The following is an 18,805-nucleotide window of genomic DNA, read 5'->3' on the forward strand; positions in this document are numbered from 1 at the left end:
CAAGTTAATCATCACTGCTTAAGAACAGTAAATGGTACTCAGTTCCCCTATCTCTCTAGAAATCAAACTGTTTCTTCCCTAAACATGACAAAATTGTGCACACTTTTTATACCTCTACGTTATTATTTACAGTGCCACTCAGTCCTTTCCCCCTCAGCTTTGCTCTTCCAGAACACATTCCAGGAGAACATGTGGCTCTATACAAAGAGATAAAACAGATCTTTCATCATCTAAGGGAAGCAGACACATATATTTCTACAATTTGGCTCAGATCCCTTGCTGAAGTCAACAAATGATTTATATCACTTGAGGATCCAGCCACTTAGGTGAGACTGCAGAGTGACTTAAGTACATCTGTGCTGTGCTTCAGGGTCAACCCATCCAGCCACACTCCATAGTTTGCACAGTCTGAAAAACCCCTCTCCAGTCAGTCCTGCTGGTACCACTCTCCCTTCTTTCAGAACCCAGCACTTGTACTCCTGAGGCCACAGTCTTCACTGGCCCATACTTTTGAGTCCTTTTATTTATATACATACAAATAAATATACATACATATAAATACATATATATATTTAAAAACATTCAGCACCCAATCCCCTCCCCCTAAATTACACCACAGCAGCTAAATTTATTCATTCTGAAGAAACACTCCCCCTTTGCTGACCCACGTGCATCTACTGTAGTCATTCCATCCATATGCCTTCTCCAAAGCCCTGGCTTTTATTTCTCCTCAAGTCTTCATTCTCAGATTAAATTTTAAGCAGAAAATCAACCTTGTTCAAATAAAGAATGACATCTGGTGAACTCCTTGAACCATCTCAGGAAGACAGAATGGCAGGTGAGATGAAGATGGCTTCTGGCTCTGCTTAACCAGACATCACTCTGCTAGTATCAACTTTGTGAATAACTGCAATATAAGGCTTATGCTTTTTCAGCTAGGAAAAAGTGTCTATCCATACATAGGAGCCTGTAATAGTGACTGACACAGGAAGGGATAAGAGAGATTCTGATTTGATCAACTCAGCATGCTAGTCCCCCCTCCTCTAACAAAATCAATGTAATTGCAACATGGATTTTCCATGCAGTCTATGGACTCCATGTAAAGGAATAGACAGAAGAAACACTCATCTTGGATCATTTAGTAAGAGTTACTACGTAGTTTCTTTTCTTATCCGTTATCACCTCTGCTAATCTATTGAGCTTGAAAGCCACCTACCAGGCATTGCCATTTTAAAAGTAAAACATTTTGCAAACAGTGGTGTATAAACTGGTCAAAATCTGTAAATATACATGAACTTCTAGGATGGCACAGTATCAGGAGAGAGATTATGCTATCAGACAGTTGTCACAGATGGAGGCCCAAATTTTCAGAAGCAAAATCAGGATTCATTTCTGGATGCCTAAGCAAGAAAATTAGAAAAGCAATTTTAAAACTCTTTTGAGAAAATGTGCGCTAAAAGCTTGCACATGTTTAAGTTTTCTGAAGATAGATGCTAAGAGATAGAGCCATGCCAGATTAGTAACCTTAAAAAAAAAAAAAAAAAAAAAAGAGGGGGAGATAGAGAGAGTAGGGGGTAAGAGAAATAAAAAACATCATCCAAAGCCAGAAGCAAGACCACACTTTAGATTCCTGTAGTGTGGCACTGGAGAAAGCCTTTCAGAACATTAAAAAAATAATTTCCGTATGTGGATTGACTCAGTGTCACATATACAAAAAAAATCCTATCTGTCTATAGTTTTATGATGGTATGCATCTACATTAATCTTGGTGGAAGAGGTAATTTAAATCCTTTGGGAAATATTAACCTCTTGATATGAGCATATTACTCAGATTAATAGGATTTGCATGTGTATAGCAGTAGGGAGAACAACTCTGAATTTGGAAAACAGCTTTGTATTTTAATCAGTTTGGAAAAACCAGCAAAAATATATACTGGGTTCTACTAATTGAACAACATTTGTTAACTCATGCTAGATAATAACTGTGACTTAGAAACAAACATAATAAACAAGGATATTTTGGAAAAGTAAACAAAGTGTGAAAAATAATTAATATAATCTAAAGAAAAAAACAGGTAGAAGTTGCCTTGTTAATCATTTTAAATTCTTTTTTTACAGTCCAGGCCAAATTCATGCTATACCCAAACTGTATAATTAACTCTGTGTATGCAATCTCTCAGTTGTTCAACAATACAGATAACAGCAGTAATGGTATAATTATAACTTACAGCTGAAGTAGATAAAAACCGGCTAGTTCTTAACTAGCAGTTGTAATTAAGAATGGAGAAGGGTAATATTCACAGCATCTGCTTACGTTTCGTTAATAAAAATGGATTTTAATTTCCAATACAGCAAAGCAGCTGCATGCTGGTTCTCAACTCTGACCATGTCCTGAAACAAGACAGTAACTGCGGAATCCAACTTGACTTGTAGCAGCTGTGGGAAACCCGCTCTGTAAGCAGTGGTTGAGCAGCAGCTGTAGATATGGAATGCATTAAATGGGAAGTGTGTAAGGAAGAGGTTATTTCCTGTGCCCCAAGCATCACTTTACTCTTGACTGAATCAATGGGTAGAGGAAACGGCATTGCTTCCTTTCTACCACGCTCCGCCGGCATAGGGGGATAAATATACATGCCCTTCTGCGCACACACACACACGCCTGACGGACAGAGACAAGACAGGGAGGGAAATGCAATTCCCACCCACGGCGGAGCAGGAGCGGCTGCAGCGAGCCGGGCCGCGGGGCGCCGTTCAGCACCGCCGGCGGCGGACAGCGCCCGCGCCGGGGCGAGCGCCGCGCGCGGGCCCTGCCGCCCCCCAACCCCGGGCCCTGCCGCCCCCCAGCCCCGGGCCCTGCTGCTCCCCCCAACCCCGGGCCCTGCTGCTCCCCCCAACCCCGGGCCCTGCCGCCCCAACCCTGAGCATTGCCGCCCGCGGGAAAGGCCCCCTTCCCCCTCCCATGAAGAGCGACGGACTGCAGAGTGAATGCATTTTACCTGGCCCAAGTCATACGCCTATTAAGTGAATTCGAAGACTAGCTAGAAAATAGACTTTGGCAGTGCTGTGGTTTGTATTTTCAACTTTTCCAAGCAAAATGATAGTGACAGCTGCATAATAAAAGCAGCCATCCTCCAACATTTCCTAACATAGTAAGAGTTACTTGGCATCCCCTCTAACACATTAATAACATGACCAACAACTAAACTGCATATGAGAACAAATAACTTTAGAAATACTTTTTTACACACATACACAAAAATAAAGACTATTGCGCCTCATAACCAAGATGTTTCAAAAGCAAATCCTCTACCATCATCAAGAACAAGCAGAAGTGGCTAAACAAATTTTCTAACATCTACTTGCTTGGTACACATAGTTCTCAGATTCAGGCCTCCTGGCTTTCTCAGAAAACAGAATAGTAAACCCAAAAGCTCAAAAATTAAGTGGGTACCACCGGCACATTTCACTTGCTTTGGCTCGTGCACTCGGTACTGGTTGCTAAGCAATTTTTTCTAAAGCTCGAAACTACTCATTGCCAGATGGATTAATGAAAACATACACTTGCATTACTTAAAACACCTTTCATTTATATTCTTGATACACTATAACTATTTAATTATTTCTTTTAAAGGAATTCCATTCCCAGGTTTGAAAGTAAAGCTCTGCTACTTTTATTAAAGGGAGCAAGGGAAAGGGGAGGAAGAGAAAGAAGCTAAGCACAATTATCCAATTTTCCTGTGTATTGCAGGAAAGAGGTATCTAGCAACTTGCACAACCTCTGGGATTTGTCATAGTACAGACAGCATGTCTAGCTCAGCATAGTAATGTGAGGCACCAGGTGACCTGAAGGTGCCTTCCTCTTAACTGGTTTATCTATTTATAACTACATGACATAATATTACCTGTGACAGCACAAGCCAACACTGGGTTTATCTCAGCAGTCAACTAACTAACCATACATAGCCTCTTTTTATACATGGAAATGGTCCTTCCCATTCAATCTCTTTCTTCACTCCCAGTTCTACAGAGCTGAGGCTTGGATTTGGCATTGTATTCCACCTTGCACCCTGAAATGCCACCCAACTTACCGGTAGGTCGTTATAAGTCATGACCAGAAGAAATTAGTGACCCACCACGCAACGTGACCAACCATTCCATCAATGGCACATCCAAACTGCCTATTGCCCATTAGCATGGGTGTGATTACAGCCAGGGTACCAGGTGGGCAGGGAAAATCTGTTCCATCTCCAAAGGGAGGAGAAAGCAGATCTCTGCCATCTCCAACTTTCCGCCAGCTGAAAGCGGGGAGGAGCCCTGGGGGAAGGCTGCAGCGTGGCAAGCAGCAACGCCGAGGCAGCTCTCGTCCCCTTTCAGCTGGCAAGGAGTCGACAGGCTCGGCTGGAAGAGGAGTTGCGTGGAAGCACTCCACGCAGCTGGGTCATTCTGTGTGCCGCTGGGGCACAAGGGAGGCTGCAGCAGAGCCTGCTGGCTGCAGATCCTCATTCGCTCCCTCGCAGGCAGAGGGAGGCTGGTCTGGCACAGGGGGGACGCACCGGGAGTACTTTCCTTCCCTTCGTTTTGGAGAGCACGTAGGCCCTGGTGTAGTTTACTGTGGACAGAGCCCACAGGGAAAGGAAAGGTCAGGGAAGGAGGGAAAACAAGAGGCCTAGCAGGAGAGAAGCAGGCTGGTCACCACGTGCGGCTGGACTGAAGGGGACGGCGGAAATCTCAGAGGAGCCGTGAGGAAGAGGAGGCAGGGAGGAAGGCGCAGCAGCAGCGGGGCAGGGCGGTCAGGAGGGTCAGACCCGCGGGGGGCTTTGTCAGGCGTGGAAACAGGAACGCGGCGGGCGGCGGCCGCGGGACGGGGCCGCGCGGAGGGGCCGGCAGGCGGCCGGGGGCCTCGGGAGGCACAGCGGGCTCGGGGCGGTGCGAGCCGCCGGGCGCCGCGTGGACGAGGCCCCCGCGGGCGGGGGGCAAAGCGGCGCGGGCGGCGGTGCAGCGCGGCCGCGGGCGGGGGGGCGGGGGGGCGGCCCGGCCCCGCACAAAGGCGGCGGCGGCGCGCCGTGCCGTGCCGTGCCGTGCCGTGCCGTGCCGTACCTGTGTCGAGGTTGAAGGAGATGCGGGCCTCGGCGAGGTAGGGGGTGTCGCTCTTGGAGCGCACTCTGCGGATGGGCCGCCGGTCGATGTCCTCCTCGGAAGATGCCGCCATTAAGGTGGGCACAGTGAGCAGCGTGGCCCGGCGAGCTGGCGAGGGCGAGAGGCGAGCGAGGAGAGGGGCGGCGGGGGAGGAGGAGGAGGAGGAGGGGGTGGAGGGAGGAGGAGGAAGAGGCGCGGGGGAGGGGGAGGGGAGGAAGGGGGGAAAGAGAGAGGGAAAGGGAGAGAGGAGCGGAGGGAGGGAGAGGGAAGGAGAGAGGGAAAACCCGTGAAGGATCCGCGGACGGGAGCGGCGGCGCCCGCCGCTGCCCCGGCCCGGCCGCCCCAAGGGGGCGGCGGCGCCGCGGGGCCGTTGATACCCCGCGAGGCGCCTGCGGAGCCGCCGCTCGGGCCCGCGGCGCGGCGCGGGGGAGGCCGCGGCGCGGCGGCGGCCCCGGGCTCCGCGGAGCTGCCGCTTGAGCCTCTGCGGGGGCCGGGGCCGGGGCGGGAGCCGCGGCGGAGCCGAGGTGCCCGGCCCGGCCTGGGCAGACGCGCTCGTTACGGGGCGCGTCGATCGCGGCGTTAAACCGCCGAGGTGGCTGAGGAGCTCGTGCTCCGTTTCCAAAAACTACTCTGTCGCTTAGAGCCTGGGACCCGCGTCCATAACTCACTGTGGCAGGTGTTTGGGGGGAGGGAGGACTATATTTTTGCTTCCTCCCCACCGTTCTGCCTTCTCTAGTCAACGGACAGCTCTTTCTGCAGACAATATTTCTCATGTGGTTGCAGGCTGCATGCCATACTGGGGCTCCAGTCTCAGTTGGGACCTTCAGATGTTAGTGTGACAAAAATAATTTAAAAATGCTGGGTTTTTTTTAAATCTAGGTAGCACAGAAGTGCTGCATAAAATAAGAGTTAAACAGTTAAAATGTATAGCAGCGAGTGTACCAGTTCTTTCTGCCTAATGCAGATTTTGTGAAGAGAACGCAATCAGTTTAGAGTCACCAGGTTGTTCAGCATCTTGGAAACCTTTTGTTTTGGTCAGCCTCAGTAACAAAAGTTTCTGTGAGTGCCAGGGCTGCAGACGTTGGCACGTCTGAATTTTTTTGAGACAGTTCTCTTACTCATTCCTGCAAAATCAACAATTCCGTGTTGCACTTTTGCCAATAAACCTATGGATGTTTTGAGGCATCCTGGATGTTTCTCAGTGATTGTAATGTTAGGTTAGCTGAAGTCTGCTGTTAGGTCTAATCTCTTCATAAATGTTCACGAGACAACAGGTTTCCTGCTTATTGCACTGGACAGGGTGCAGATAGATCTTGTTTGCAAACCCATTCTTTTTTACTCTCTTTTTGATCTCATTGGCTAAAGACCCAGGCTAAACCAGGGAAACATCTTTTGTTAGTACTTGCAGGAGAATTTTGAAAAGGATTCATGTTCAGATGCTTGTAGTTAAACAGCTGCTTCATCCTTGGATCTCCAGTGAACCACCATACCACAAGGTGGACAGGAAGGTACCCTTTGGTGTGTGTGTATCACAGTAAAGTCTTCAATTAATATCATACTCTGTTCATAAGGAGGGGGAAGGGATATGGTCTTACCTGTATCAAGGTTGAAGCAGATTCTTGCCTCTTCTAGGTAGGGGGTATCACTCTTAGACCGGAGTCTTCTGATGGGTCTCCGGTCTATGTCCTCCTCAGAAGATGCTGACATCAGTGTGGGCACAGTGAGGAGAGTTGCCCGACGAGCTGATAAGAAAGAATGAAGGGGAAAATAGTGGAAGAAAGGAGAAAGGGGAAAGGGGAAGAGGAAGAAAGGGGGGAGAAGAAAGGAGGAAAAAGAAAATCACTCAAGAAAATCACAAAAGAAAGCCTGTACTATGTAGCAGAAGAAGAGGTGTCCTTAGAGTCCCTTCCTCACGTGCTGCAGAATTTAAATGCTGTGCTGAATGATGCAATGACAAGATGAAAAAAGATAGCTAAGCAGGATGCCCAGAAGATGCAGGTTCTGCTCTGTTTCTTCCACAGAATTCATATCGGATGTTCTTCGTCTTGCCACTTAAAGTGTTGTTTACACAACTGTCCAGTACCTGCAGCCCCCCTTTTCTCAACAGAAGATTTGAGACTGTAGTGTCTGAGTAATGGAAGTATTAAGTACTCTTGTAGTTTTACAACCTCAGTGTATGTTGTGCTTTGAACACATGAGGTGATATATACAACATCTATCTCCAAAGTCAGTTTCTTGTTACCTTAATTTGGGCACTAAAAATTGACAGCCACCTTTTGTTCCTGATCTCTTTACACCTTACTTTCTCAGCTGTGAAGTGGGGAGAATCATCATTTTCTCTTCCAGTAGGGATTTTGTGAAAATATAAATTCCTTAATATTTGTAAAGAATCCATACGCTTTAGTGAAGAATCCATACACCAATGAAAAGCCCATAACGAAATTAGTATTTCTGTCTTTTGAACAGGGTTTAAATGGCTTGGGGCCATGCCTTCAAGGAGGAGAAAGCAAAATATTTAATATTGGCTTATTAAGTGAGCACTGCCCACTCTGTGCACTGATGAAACAAGTTGTAAGATGGTAAAAAATTACTGTGTCATCATGTAATTAGAAACAGTACCATAATACATATGTATAAGGGAAGTGAATTAATGTTGCAGAGGCACCTTTCATTCTGGCGTTGCCTGTGTATTTAGCACTTGACCTCACAGCCTTGATAACGTTCCTTTAATGTAGGTGTTTTTCACGTGAAAAATAATTATGAGCCACTGCCCAATGCTTTGAGTGCTGAGCCTATAAATTACAAATCACAAACAGAAGAGCCCCTATAAATATATCCCACTCATTTCTCTCTCTGAGTAGAAAAAGATTATCACAAATGCTGGATGGCATCTGGCTGATCACTTCAAGCATGAGTATCATGCTGGGTAAGTACCCTGTCAGTACATTTCTCTCCTGTCCACCTCCTATGTAGCTGGAAAGAGAATTCCTGCTTCAAAGTCCCTCCTTATCCTTAATGTGGGTCTCTTAAGGACTATTAACATTACCTTTAATGTGGGACTGTGCAAGAAAATATACTCTCTCTTATAAGAATGCTTCCCAAAAATTTGCAGCTTAGGAGGTTCACCCCACCCCTCAAATGCTATCCCTTTATTAGGTCTTTGACATGGGCTTGGGAGAACTGGGTTTAATTCTTGTGCCTGTCACACCCCAACACTCACGTGCCCTCAGATTGGCCATGGCACACTTTTGCACTCGTTCCAAAAGAGATTTAAACCCAGGATTTTTCTTGGTGCTTGGCATCATCTGGCCTAAAAAATTCTTTATTTTAAGCTTTTTGTTAGCTATTGCACTTCAAATAGCTAACAATAAGTCTGTTTTCCTGCTGGGGATGAGAGCACGGCTGATAGTGACTAATGGCAAATTCTACAGCCTTGTAACTGAGATTTTCTTTAAAGAGTTTTTTAGAGTTCTAAATAATATCTGTCTATCAGAAGCCTTCAGATGCCTACCACCAGTCAGGCTTTAGGCATGATAGTGTATAATTAATATGATTTAACAAAAGCTGCCACTCTGTATTTTTCAATTTGCAGAATTACATAGTTTACCAAACAACCATTGGCCTTGATATTTCTGCTCTAGCTTATTTTGTTTTGGGTTTTAACTAGTTTTCTTTCAAGATTTTGCTCATTTCTAAACTACCATTTGGATCTGAAATACAAGAAAAGGGCAAGAGTTAAAATTGATTTAACAGGATCAGCTATTTAGATTATGCTAAAGTAAACATTTCCATTAGACTGTAAACTATTTCTCTGTTGTAATGGATGTGCAGTAACGAAGATAAAAGCAAATGGAAAATTTCTGCAATGGAAAATTTTGTTTAATGCATCATCAAATTTGCACTTAAGGATGATTTATTTTTATATGAAGTCAACGTTGTAAAAATCGTCTTGCAAAACAGCCACATACAAGATTTGTCTGATAAAACTGACATGATCCAGTGGTAGTTAAAGTCAGTGAAAGGGTACCCATGCGTTTCATGTGGGACTGGATCAGAGCACAGGAGACCATTTGAAAAAAACATGCAAATTAATATACCATTATTGTATGCAGAAGATAAGAGTGAGTTTTCCTTTGTGATTATATAAAAATCATTTTTACTTTTGAGATAAAGCTATTGAGGTCTGGCATGTATTTATTTTTACCAGAAGTAGGTGGATGTTGGAAAATGTTTCCTGAAGCAATCATTATGTATTACTTCAACAACCATAATTGTCTCCCCTTTATGTGTATATTTTTAAGTATTTTCCTGGCAGGAATGTTCATGGAAAGATTGGAAATCTTAAATAAATATTGAAAAAATTTCAGATGGAGATAGTATATATATAGCCTTTCCTAACAACAACTCGTAACACTCCTTATGAAGAAAAAGATTTGCCTTTAGTAAAGCTATCAGCATTAGCTGATAATGTAATCGATGCATCCATCACAGATAACCAGCATGTTTTTCTAGCTTGAGATACTTTCCACAAAGGAGCTCAATCTCTGGCATACATTTTTAAGCGATAGTTTTACAGGAAAGTTAGAAAGGCCTCTTGAAGGTCTTGGAGTAAAGGAATGACATCGCAATACATGTTAAGGGACCTGCTTATACTGCAAAGTGATTTGAGAGCAGTATCTAGAAGCTCCTTTTAGATAGCCAGTGTAATGCTATATTGTTCTTAGAATGCAAATCAGTCATTTGTGTTAAATTCATTCATTCTATTTGCATTGCTTTTGATAGGGTTACAAAGGGATCAACACATTTTAGCAACATCTTGCTTCGTATTTGTTAGAAAGGGAAAGAATGCTTATGCAGGAAAAAATATTTTTAAAAAAGATGCTGTAATATGTGTACTAACATGCTAAAATTGATTATATATAATCTCAACTTCATTGTCTAAAAATACTGTTTGTTATTGAAGTATGACACAAATGTGGGCTTGGAAGAGGAGAATAGGAAATACATGAATTATTATATTTCATTCAGAGGTATTTTAAACAAGAAATTTAAGTATATTTAGTTACATCCACAAGTGGTCCAATTTTTGAATACCACTTGAAATTATAGAAAATATGGGGGGGGTGTTACAAATGACTTCTGGCATTTTCATTTTTTCCATTAAAATAAGCTTTTACATATTTTAATAAAAATGATTGCTAATTTTTGTTTGCCAAAAGTACATTTGTTTTAAATGTCATAATACAGATCTTTTAAGAATTGTATATTTAGAAAAATTTTGGACTTTTAATCAGAAAACTTTCAGAAGTGAAAAGTCATCCTCTTAAAAACTGATCAAAAAATCCATGATGTTCATCTAGGCTTTTCATCCACTTTTATCCATCAACTTTTATTATAATGCTTCTAAAACACCTCATTAGTGATACAGATACGATGTTCACTGTTAGACCAGTAGGGCCTGGAACTGCAACTTGCATAACAGAGTCTTTCTTCCTAATGGCAAAAGCTCTTTAATTATGATGATTTTTTGGATCTTACTGCAAAGAAAGTGCTAAAATGTTTTGCTTGAGATGTCCAGACCTAAATGCATTGAAAGGGATAAGTTTCTGACGTGTAGAATTAAAGCAACTTCAAATAATACGGAAAAAGCCATAGAGGTATGTTAGTTGTACATCAAAAGTCTTTCAGACTTTTTTTTGAGGAAAAACTAAATTCTCAGGGCAAATTTTGAACAACATATTATCCTTAGAATATCTGGTTTTGGACAGATAGGAGCTTTAAAAACATAAATCTATGCATGTTTTGATGCACCTAGAACATGGTTTTCTATCTGTGCTAAAAAATTGATCAGTTATGAATACTCCTTAAAGACAGTCCAAGCAATATGTGCAAGTGGATGTTTACTACAAAGTAGAATCTCATGGTGCAATTTAATGCCATTTCTTTCTTGTCTTGTTTTAAATTCAAGTGGTGAAGAACAATATTTGAAGGATTAGAGAGGTGAAATGGGGCATGACTGGCAGGAGACGAAAGAAGTTGAATGTGTGCAAGCACTGCAGAGGACATAATTTATCATTTATGAAAAGTGATTTATAGGCTTGTGACTCCTGGATAAACAGAGAAATATGTGCAAATAGATTGCTGCATTTTTCTAAAGCGAAGTTGTTGAGCTCTTTGACAGTGGCTTGATGGACATCAGTAATCTGAAAGAAAGGACTTAGATACATAGTTTCAAAACACAGGCTTGAGGGTTATATACAATAGTATACGTACAAAAGGATCATTTTCGTGCTGGACATTGTAGTTGGGTAAATGTATGCACAGTTTGCCTATGTAGCATTTTTTTTTTTTTTTTTGTGCATTTTAGAGGAAGCAGACTTGTTCTTCTGCCTTTGTGTCAAAAGGCATGGGCTTCAGAAAACAGTTAATACTTTTTTAAAAAAATAGGATAGTTTGTGAGATGTGGACAAGTAGAGACTTGGTTATTTTAACTAGAAGAAATAAAGGAATAAATGAAGGACAGTGAATCCAGCGGAAATAACTAACTAGCTCATTAAAAAGAAAGCCAATGTGATTGAAATGAACTAATTAGTATTTAGATTTAGTATTCAGAAGTAAATTCTTCATCTGTGATTCATGCCTAAGTTTTCCATATATAGGGATATCTAGCACTGGATCTCAAAAAGAATTTTAATATTTAGATAGCCTGCTGAGAATTAGGGCACTCTCATTTCTTCTGCCTTTAATTTAGTTGACTATATATTGAAATAATGAACAAAAAGTAGCAGAAGCACAGTTACAGCAACTCATCTGAGCAATTTTTATACAGTTGGTGAAGATAATCTATCTGGCCTGCAAGCCAGAGACTCAGATCATAACACTAATTTGCCAGTTCCTAAATTCTAAGCCCTAAGTAATAGGGACATAACAGAATGGAATGGGAGAAGGAGGGGAAAAAAAGTTTAAAAAGATGAGGTAAATGTTGATCCATTATTTCCTGAGATTTAAAGAGAAATCTATTACATCAGGAATGCACACTTACTGTTACAAATTTGCTGTTATTAATGTTGCTAATTTAAGAACTAGTGACATCACATGAATAAAAAAAAAGAGATTTGCAAAATAACATAGCTCTGAAGAGATGTTAATCTACAGACTGGATTAATCATATAAAATTTTGGTGCGTGTAGTAGCCTAATATTACTTTAAACAAAAAACAAGTTTGCAATGGAAAAAATCTGGACTAGGGTTTGCAGATATTGTAGTAATACACTTTGGTAAAATACTGGATGTAATTTAATATATAAAAACAGAAAGAAGATAGCACTAAGTAGTCAGCAGTGATTAAAGTCAGGCATCTAGAATGAATCAGCACTGCGTGAATTAAAATAAATGCGTGAAAGTGAAGCACAGTAAAATAAATTGTGGAGATAGAGCAGGAAGCAGGCAAATGTGGAATTAAAATTAACTAGGAGCATTTTATTAAATCAAACCTGGAAAGCTGATATAGGAGAAGGATTTCGTGGAATCTCTTGAGCAATCATCCCATCTGTCTTTACAATATTATGCATATATTATCCATTTGCCCTATGTTTCTTGCTTATTTCCATATTTTTTTCTACTTTACGTTTTTTAATCACTCTTTTAAAGTCATCAAGTAGATTGCAGGAAGTTGCAACCAGTATGAGAATACCTAATGTAAGTGGATCCATAAATAGTTTATGGATATAAACATAGTTTAAGCTAAGTCTTCAAGAGAGTTTTGTGCAGTTACTTAAATAAGCACAGTGTATCCTGCCAAACAGACTGGCAAACACTTTCAAGTATATAGAAGCCTCTCAGAAACACTTGATTAATGAAGATAATTTTAAGCATTGGGCCCCCTGCTGGTGTAAAAGGAGATGAAACTGGAAAAGCATGGACTCATGTTTCCAGAAAATTAGAAATGATTTTATACCCCTTCCCTCAGTCTCACCACGGAGAAGAGCTACATGCAGTCTGCTGCAGGCAACCCTCTTTTGTGATGGTCCCTAAACCCTTCATTTCAATATGCTGAGCAGAAGTAATTTTTCTCTCTTAATTTTCATTCAAGGGATTTCCTCCCCTTTTGCACAGTGGCCCAGTCTAAGTGCTAAGATCAGTGAGGCACTGCAAGCTCCTTGCTGCAACTGTATGCCGTCACAGGGCAATATGTGTTACATACGAAAAAAGAGTTCAGGTATGAGGGAGACAGTGATGGGGCCAGACTCCATCTGAGAGCATTTACTCCAGTAGACATGGAGTTCTCCTTCTGCTCCAATGGTTCTTGAATTTTGTGCTTCAGGCTTTTGACAGGAAGGATTCAGCATTCCCCTACTTGAACAGTCTACAGCCTGGCTGTTTAGGGCACTGGAAGCAGGGGTTAGACCTGAGTTTTTGTATTCCCTCAGTCAGAAGAGGGAACTGAACCTGTGTTTCACCCTTTCTGGTAAAAAAATCCCGGCACAAAGCTATTAAATGTTAAGAACAGGTATCACCTCCTCCTTTGGTTATGCTTCAAAAGGAAGTAATGGTGTTTTGTAGGAGGACCCATCCAGCAGTGTTGGCTTCATTTGCAGAACACCTGTGGCACTGAGCACAGCAAGACTCAGGGAGGAGGGCGGCTCCTTGTTTCCTTCTGCTGAACAAGCCTAGCAGTTTGAGAAGGCTTTCTTTAAGAGCAAGAAGAAACCTCAACAGCATCTCTCCTCCTTCCTCTTGGAAGCTGCATTTACACTGAGGCTCTTGGCCCCTTTCTTAGCTAGGTTGCAACCACTCCGGTGGCTATGTCCCTCACCGGTCCAGATCCTGATTGCTGACGTGGTGTCCCAGCTTGGCTTTGTACCTGCCTCATCATTATGAACTTGGTAGGTGGTCTGGACGTTTGTCTGAACCTGATGACTGTCACTGGACCTGCTCTGCTCCCTTTGTTCGGGTACCGTGGTGCCTTGCCTCTTGTTAGTGATGCCACTGCCTCTGCCTGTGTCGCTGACTTTTGGCTTACCATCCCTCATGGAGCTGCCTGCTCCTGCTGCTCCTTGACACTAGTCTGCTCAGTCTGTCAAATCTGAGGTGTTTCTGTGTGTGCTCAAAATAGAACTTTAAGATCAAAACTACTGTATCTTCTAAATAGGCTACAACTGAGATGGGGGCTTCACCTTTGTAGCTTTGGATTACAACTTGACTCATTTTAGGGAAGTTACTGCCTTTCTTGAATTACGTCCCTTTTTGCAACATAGGAGTCCTCTACCTGAACAAATGCCAACAACACAGGCATCTTTTGTCTGAGTTTGCCACCTGGGAATTTATAATCGGTGGAGAGAATAAGATGATTTCGGTTATCCCAAGGAAGACTAGGTGAAACATGCTGTTAAAATTACTGTTTCTCTCCACTGATTATAAGGGTGTCAAGCTAGTCAGATTTTTTTAGGTGGAAACATTTTCACTGGAAACATCTAAGGATATGTGAGCTGAATCCTATTGTAAACCCTGTTACATACCTTCAGCCCTTATGGCTGAAGGCAATGGTACATATTTAGTTAGAATACATTTACATTCACAGGTGATCCTAGTATTTTATTTACATGTACTTGTACTCAAAGAGAGAAGCAATTTTCAAAAATTATAGTCCAGGTCTATGTTTAGATTTAAGATTTAGATTTTTCCTAGGGCAAGGAGCCAGATCCAGGAGGCAATGATCCATTCTTCCCTGCTTCTGCCTTGCACGTGCATCACCACTCATTATGCGCTTGGTGAGGACACTGCTATATATCTTCTATATCCCAGCATACAGCCACGGAAGAGACAGTCAGGGATGGCTACAAGGCTTAAGATATTCTTGGCTGGTATCTGAAAACTACAGCCAGCTGGCTTCATTTACCAAGTTGCTCTAAATCTAGATAATCCTACTGCCAGATCCAGCTTTTGTGACTTTTCCATCCCTCCTGTTTCAGTTTCGTTGGAGGAAACGAGGAACAGCTATTTGAACAGCGCATGAAGCCTGAATGGCCAAACATCTTCTGTTCCTGCTCCCAGCCTACAGGAGTGAGGTGATGGCTGCTTCTGCAGAAGTAGAGGATGGGAGAGGAAGCAGCTGATTCAGTCACACCTCTCCTCCTACCCTACAGCAGGAAAGGCAGTTCTGCAGCTTTTTGCAGCTTTCTGCAGGATTAGGAATGATTTGTGGGTATTGGTGCAGACAGTATAGGCTAGAGAAGCGGTTAGTTGTTGGCTGCCAAAACCCTGTTTCAGTTCCTATGTTGAGGTCAGGGCATCCTGCATTTGACTACTCAAGACCTGAGGTCAGCAGAGATTTGCTGTTACCTGCTAGCAACAGCATCATAGCTCTTTAGCTCCTTCCCAACATTTTATCTTCCTTTCCTTCCTTCGCTTCTCCTCCACCCACAGGGAGCGGGTGCCGTTCACAATGAGTGCTCTATAGCTGTCATTTGTAACATTGTCATATCATTAGCGTGAAAACTTTGGAAAAAGCATTTTTTCTTTATCTGGAGGATCAAAGGATTAAAAGGCAGAACTCTTCAGATCTTACAGAAAGAGTAAATGGGTCATAAACCACCTTTATGGTCTGTAAATAGAGCACATAGTAAAGTAATACATGTAATAATACATACAATGCATTTCAATGTTGTTTTTAATTAAATCGCAGAATGCTGTAGTCTTCTTTCCTTCAATATTAGCATAGTGCTATTTTAATGCATATACAAAAGCTCTTTAATATCACAATTTACTAGTAATAATATGTTATTGTATTAACATCAAATAGTTACTTGTCCTGTTAGGCAGATTGGTAACAATGATTTCTGCAGACCTTTTCTTCAGTTCCTAACTAGCTAGTTGAGCTACACTATTCGTGCTGAATGAGTGCATCACATTCAGTGTATTTTTGGGGTTTTTAAGAAAGTTAAGCTAAAGCAGTCTAACTGTTTCTCAGAAAGCAGATAAGGAAAGAAATATGTTCTTTTGCGCATGTTTGGAAAAATCATGCCATTATCTTATACAGAAATGCCTGTGCTGTAGAAGCCTGACTTAAAATTTGGCACAACATACAGAGATGACAGGAGTAATCAGTGCTGTACAGGCAGCTCCAAAGCATGCTGGAATAGCATAGTTCCTTATGTATGTGAGGTAAGATAGCTTACCATTAAGGGGCTTGTGGGTAAGGATGGAATATAAAGGTATTTGCTACAGAAACATTGCTTGTGAAACTCTTCCAGAAGCTTTGTAGCTTGACCCACTAAAGCCATTCTCTGTCACCTCATGCTTAGTGCAACATCAGCAGAGGTAGACAGTGGAAGACTCTGAAGCTGCTGTCTGCACTAGCCTTATTTCATCTCTCACATCTGCTATTGCTAATCAGATTGTTCATCTATTCTTTCCTTCAAGCACTTTTCTTCTTGCCGGGGGCTGCTGTGTTGCAGTATTTGAGAATGTAGAGCAGAATCGTTGTCTCTTCTGTGCTCATAGCAATTTCCCTGCTGGCATCCAAGTTGTCAGAAAGCCCGTCTCAAATGCAGAGATATAAAGAGCAGGGGGAAGAGTGCAAGGATTTTGGTAAAGAGGTCTGGTGAGCGTATGAGGGAAGTATGAAGGACAGGAGCTGGGAACAGTGCAGGATTGGGAGCAGAGAGAAAGGTGAAAAGTGCAGTATGGCTCTGCTGTCTCTGTACTGTTCCCAGTTGTGCAGGTAATAGGGTTGGGAGCCTCTGTACCATGCTGAGCACAGTGGAAGCATGTCTTTAGCATCTTTCATAGAAGGTTTGCCTGCAGGGAGACGAAAAGTCCCAGTGCTTGTTTCTACTTCTTTCCGTAAAGTGATAGAAACCTCTGCAGTAGATCTAAAGGTCAAAACCTTGCTAATGATGTGCGTAACAATGCATTCTAGTTTCTGTGGAATTGAAAATGGGTCTATTCTCATAGGAATATCTAAAAACTTATTATTTTAATATTGTTTTTGTAGCAATGCTCAGGTATGTGTTGCATTTCACGGTTAGAGGGAAAAAAGCAAGCAAGATCTGTCATTGCCCTCATCGGATTTTCACCTAAAGTACTATTTGCAGTTGCAGTTCAGTGCTGTGTTGTGACAAGAAAGGTTTGCTGTCAACACTTTTCTGTGTGATTTATATGGAAGAAATTACATCATGATGGCTGGGACAACCGTTGGGCAATACAGCATGTATTATTGAGCAGCACCACAGTCAAGTCAAAAGTTAAAGGTGATGCTGACCCCTGTGCATCCTGAGAGGGTGGCATTTCCTGCATGGATTAGGTTTTGCTCTTGGAGAAGACACTGCAGAATGCAGAACTGTCTGCTGGCTGGACTTTAACTAGCAACTGAATAAAGTTAACTATGAAGAATACTGGACCGGGTTTTCAGAAAACAGGCAGTAGGTGAAAACAAAGGTCAGCAGAGCTTCTTGGTCCTTACATTTTTCTTCAATTTATCACGGTGCTTAAAGGTTTTTATAAGCAATAGAAAAACCTTTCCTCTTTGAAGTTGCAAATTTTCTGCAAAAATAGAGCTGGTGAGAAATGTGTACACTGATGTACAATGATAGCAAAAATACCATTTTTCTGTGTCATAAACAAGTCTCAACTACATTAAAGTTAGGAAGTTTGTTTACTCCGTCTGTCTCTTGCACCGCTATTACTCAGTGGGGGCCAGTATTTCACAGGGGAAGGATACAGACTCTGTCAGCGTGTGCCGTTTGTGTACAGCACATTGGAGTGTCTCAGAGTTTTCCTAAGTTGGTTATTGCTACAGCACTACATTATATGTCCTAAGCAATGCTGCCAGCACTGAGAAGTGAGGAGGAAGGGGAAGCATATCACATATTTACACAGCATGCAGTAGGAGATAGCCGTCCCCTCTGACTTGTCCATTCTGGCTCTGCACTGCCAGAGTCTGGATCTCAGAGTTCCTTTTGTCCCTGCTATGCACCCAACAGCAATAAGCTTTTGCTTATCCTCCAAAGGAGCGAATCAGCCCTATCATTGCTGTTCTTACAATTCGCTTTACACCCCATGCATTTTGAAGGTCTTTCCCCATGCCTCCTTACACTTCAGTAGTTCAGTCACAGGTGCCAGCCAGTCACAGGGTTAAGGCCCATATATCTTATTACACAGTTATAATAGTTGTATTCTGAAACAGTGTCCAGAGTTTCTTACCTTGAGCCCCTTGACTGTAAAACAGTCTGTGAGCAGACTCGACATCCAAAAAGTAGTCCATTTTGAAGGAACTTTGTGTTTGCGTACAATACTCCTGTATCGATGATCAGTCAGATTGCTGGGGAAAATAATAGAGCTGTCAGACAAAAAAGCTGATAAATTTCTTTGTGGAAAGAATTGTGTAGAGAGTCATCAAAATACTTAGTTTGACGTATTATGGTGAAAACATTCTCAAATCTCTATTTGTAGAACCTGATAAATAGCCTTCTTTATTTTAGACAGGTTATTTTGTTTAAATCCTTGTTTATAGCCATAAGAGAAAAGTGCTGTTACAGCATTAGCAAGATTTCAAGTACATTCACCTTTATCCTCACCTCAGTCTCCATTTCTTACAATACACACTTAGATTCACCTGCCTGTTACATTTGATCTTAAAAATAACATCAAGAAATCTCACGGCACGGAC

At 42.2% G+C, this 18,805-nt stretch overlaps 1 protein-coding gene across 1 annotated transcript in view; it reads right to left on the bottom strand.

Moving 5' to 3' along the window:
* Window positions 1–18,400, bottom strand: part of PHACTR1 (phosphatase and actin regulator 1) — a 306,637-nt gene extending 288,237 nt beyond the window's left edge. Inside the window, exons 1-3 of the mRNA XM_062568046.1 lie at window positions 18,340–18,400; window positions 6,732–6,878; window positions 5,098–5,244 (exon numbers count right to left, since the gene is read on the bottom strand). Coding sequence (XP_062424030.1) covers window positions 5,098–5,244; window positions 6,732–6,878; window positions 18,340–18,400 — 355 coding nt within the window. The remainder of the gene's footprint in view (window positions 1–5,097; window positions 5,245–6,731; window positions 6,879–18,339) is intronic.
* Between the last annotated feature and the right edge of the window lie 405 nt (window positions 18,401–18,805).

Source organism: Rhea pennata, chromosome 2 (assembly GCF_028389875.1).
Source record: "Rhea pennata isolate bPtePen1 chromosome 2, bPtePen1.pri, whole genome shotgun sequence".
NCBI classification, from domain to species: domain Eukaryota; kingdom Metazoa; phylum Chordata; class Aves; order Rheiformes; family Rheidae; genus Rhea; species Rhea pennata.